The sequence below is a fragment of the Camelina sativa genome, chromosome 20 (assembly GCF_000633955.1).
Source record: "Camelina sativa cultivar DH55 chromosome 20, Cs, whole genome shotgun sequence".
Taxonomy (NCBI): Eukaryota; Viridiplantae; Streptophyta; class Magnoliopsida; order Brassicales; family Brassicaceae; genus Camelina; species Camelina sativa.
Window position 1 is genome coordinate 13,077,852 of NC_025704.1, and position 3,714 is coordinate 13,081,565.

General features: G+C 34.0%; 1 protein-coding gene across 1 annotated transcript; it reads left to right on the forward strand.

Moving 5' to 3' along the window:
• LOC104770651 (methylthioalkylmalate synthase 3, chloroplastic-like) lies at positions 250-3,714 on the forward strand. The gene is made up of 10 exons (XM_010495108.2): positions 250-804; positions 1,034-1,293; positions 1,554-1,767; positions 1,904-1,984; positions 2,409-2,501; positions 2,682-2,768; positions 2,872-2,972; positions 3,074-3,107; positions 3,212-3,286; positions 3,432-3,714. Exons 1-10 carry the CDS (start codon positions 358-360, stop codon positions 3,537-3,539), a joined length of 1,500 nt encoding a protein of 499 aa, XP_010493410.1. The 5' UTR covers positions 250-357; the 3' UTR covers positions 3,540-3,714.

Consider the following 3,714-nt stretch of genomic DNA (forward strand, 5'->3'; position numbering starts at 1 on the left):
GATGTGTAAGTCTTTTAGAGAGCCTTCCAAGTTCCAACTATTACATATAGAATTTGAATATATATATTTTTTTTTTGGTGAATTATAGGATTTGAATATTATAACCACTGTACCGCCTTTGAAAAAATAACTAAACCATTACAAAATAAGAATTAGTTTAAAGCTTTGGACACCAAGTGGTCTACAAATTATATAAAATATGAGTATTAATCTGTCTATAAATATAGCTATATCATATATTACATATATATCTATATATATATACTCCATTTAAAAGAAAACCAATTTCCTCATTCTTTATCCTCCAAATCAAATTAAATCATCTCTTGTTTTCTCTCCTTACGTTTCTCTATAGTTATGGCTTCGTTACTTCTCAAATCTTCCAGTATGATCACAACCATCAGTCCTACCATGGTTGTCGGCCGGTCAGTGTTACCCATTGGATCTTCTCTGCCTTCTATCCGCCTGAACCGTCCGTGCAAAAAAGTGACTTTGTTTATCTCATGTAGCTCCTCTGAGTCGAAACATGCGGTAACTAGTGGCACTGACCTCAAACCCATCGTGGAACGGTGGCCTGAGTACATACCGAACAAGCTACCCGACAAGAGGTATGTGCGTATATTAGACACGACGCTCCGTGACGGTGAACAATCTCCCGGTGCAGCTCTTACTCCACCGCAGAAGCTAGAGATTGCCCGCCAGCTCGCTAAACTCCGAGTAGACATCATGGAAGTCGGTTTTCCAGTGTCGTCTGAGGAAGAGTTCGAAACCATTAAAACTATCGCCAAGACCGTGGGGAACGAGGTTGTTTCTTCATTTCCCTTACATAAAAATATAATATGATCAAGATATATGTATAGTTTATCTTATTATTTTTTGATAAATGATGAAATTAGTATACTAATTAAATATTAAAGAAATCGGGTATCAGAAATAAGTTGTTATTAATAAAGATACAAACATAAAATTGAGTAATTGTCCAAAGTTGACTGACAGCAACGAATATAAAATAATATATTACTGTCTTGCCTAGGTGGATGAGGAAACCGGCTACGTCCCGGTGATAGCCGCCATTGCACGATGCAAAAAAAGTGACATAGACGCTGCTTGGGAGGCGCTGAAGTACGCAAAGAGGCCGAGGGTAACATTGTTCACATCTACTAGTGACATTCACATGAAATATAAGTTGAAAAAGACTCAAGAAGAATTGATCGAGATAGCCGTGAGTAGTATTAAGTACGCTAAAAGCTTGGGCTTCACTGACATCCAACTTGGGTGCGAAGATGGTGGCAGGTATTTTGAAAACTTAAAATATTTTGATTTGGTTTTTTTTTTTTGCGGCTAATTTGGTTATACGTTACAAAGTCTTTGCTAGTAATCTTGCGTCATTTCTATTTACATACAATTTCTTTCTAAAATAACCTTTTACATGCAAACTGAAACAATTTTAAATCATATAATCTAAAACGCTTTTAGCTGTTGAGTTATAAAATTTACAAATTTGATCATCTCATATATCTATATAGATTTTAAAATACTATAGTGTGATTCAGGTCGGATAAGGATTTTCTATGTAAGATTCTAGGAGAATCGATTAAAGCGGGGGCAACAACGGTGGGATTTGCGGACACGGTCGGGATTAACATGCCCCCAGAATTCGGAGAACTCGTGGCTTATGTCAAAGCTAACACTCCTGGGTCTGATGATGTTGTCTTCGCCATTCATTGTCACAACGACCTTGGTGTTGCTACCGCCAACACAATCTCCGTATGTAATTACGATCTTCCTTTTTCTGTGCTAGATTGACTAACAAAGTCGCCGTACAAAATTATAATATCGAGGTGACAGAGTAATAAACATATAGAACAATAAGTTTTTACAACATTTATACATGTATATATAGGGTATATGTGCGGGCGCAAGACAAATCGAAGTGACGATCAACGGAATAGGTGAAAGAAGTGGGAATGCGCCGCTTGAAGAGGTAAGATCGTCGTCGTCATCATGAGTATTTTCTAAAAATGTGTCCTTTATTTTTACTATGATTTTTTAAAGGACAAAAAAAAAGGTTTATAACACTAAAATAAAACATTACGTAAACCCATAAAAAATGAACAACAAACCAGAAACAAAGCTTTTAGTAGTTACAAGTCATTTTAAAATAGATCTATAATAATATGTAATCGGTAAAATGAGGTAAAAATACAGGAAGAAAGGAGAAGATATAAGAAAATACAGGAAATTGAATCGCATGCTTCATGTGACTCTAATTAAAATATTTAAAATGATATCAATCGCACCACCAAAAGAATTAGGTAACGTGATCCTTAAATTAAGTATTTAAATGGTGGACCAAAAAAAAATCAGATGCTTTCATGTTCTTTATGGAAAGACTATTCTGTATGTAGGTCGTGATGGCTTTGAAATGTCGAGGAGAATATTTGATGGATGGTGTTTACACAAATATAAACACACGACAAATTATGGCTACTAGCAAGATGGTAACTTCATAAATACAAATTGAAATATATATGTATATATATATATATGTGTGTGTGTGTGTGTGTGTGTGTGTGTGTGTGTGTGTGTGTGTGTGTGTATTATAATGAAGGTTTGATGCTATACTAATTTTTAGCCTTAATAATAATTGACCAAAATTAAATATGTAAATTCTTGCGCAGGTTCAAGAGCATACCGGCATGTATGCTCAACCACATAAACCCATTGTTGGAGACAACTGTTTTGTTCATGAGAGTGGCATTCACCAGGTTCCGTAATTTATTATTATATATGTATGACAAGAAAATAAAATATGGGAAATGGTCTGATGTATGCATGTGTATGTATGGTGATTGTTCAAACATTTTGCAGGATGGAATGTTGAAAAATCGAAGTACATATGAGATCTTATCACCTGAAGATATTGGGATCGTAAAATCTCTTAAGTCTGGACTTGTTCTTGGAAAGCTTAGGTAAGTGATGTTTCTTAGTTTTATATTACTAAAGCTGCGTACCATTGTTTAATTAGTTTAACCAAACATCAATGAATATATATATATATATATATATGCAGTGGACGTCATGCTGTAAATGACCGGCTGAAAGAGGTACGTAACGTACCCATGTGATTTCGTAAAAGTTTAATCTCAAATCATATAATGATCATATATATTTACATGTTTTTTTCTGTTTTTTTTTTTTGCATTCTCAGTTGGGATACGAAATCAATGATGAGCAATTGAAAGACATCTTCTTACGATTCAGAGAGTTAACCAAACAGAAAAAGGTTTTATTTTATATTTTTTATCTTCTCATATTTCAAAATATTTTAATTATATATCATATTGTAACATAAATTACTAATGGAGTTTTAAAACTTTGATTAAAAATGCCCTCACACTCACTTAGTTTCAATTTGTTATTTTTTTCAGAGAATCACCGACGCTGATCTGAAGGCATTAGTGGTGAACGGTGATGACTTCTCATCAGAGAAATTAAGCAAACTCATGTCAAGCCCTCAGATTCCCTCTGTGGTATAAGTTCGTGAAGACGTTTTGTGTTTGTGTACTATACGATATTATGTTCCTTTTATTTTACATTAAATCAAGCTTTATATGATATGCATGCATGCATGTCTTGTTATTCTAATGAATAAAAATAGTATTAACGGGGAGCGTTTTCATTATAATTTTATCAATATATGTTCTTGATATT

What these genes read in the sequence shown, in the direction of transcription:
- LOC104770651 (XM_010495108.2), top strand. Translation starts at nt 358, where the DNA reads ATGGCTTCGTTACTTCTCAAATCTTCCAGTATGATCACAACCATCAGT. An exon ending in CCAAGACCGTGGGGAACGAG is followed by an intron (nt 805 to 1,033) that starts GTTGTTTCTTCA and finishes TGTCTTGCCTAG; the next exon opens with GTGGATGAGGAAACCGGCTA. An exon ending in GGGTGCGAAGATGGTGGCAG is followed by an intron (nt 1,294 to 1,553) that starts GTATTTTGAAAA and finishes AGTGTGATTCAG; the next exon opens with GTCGGATAAGGATTTTCTAT.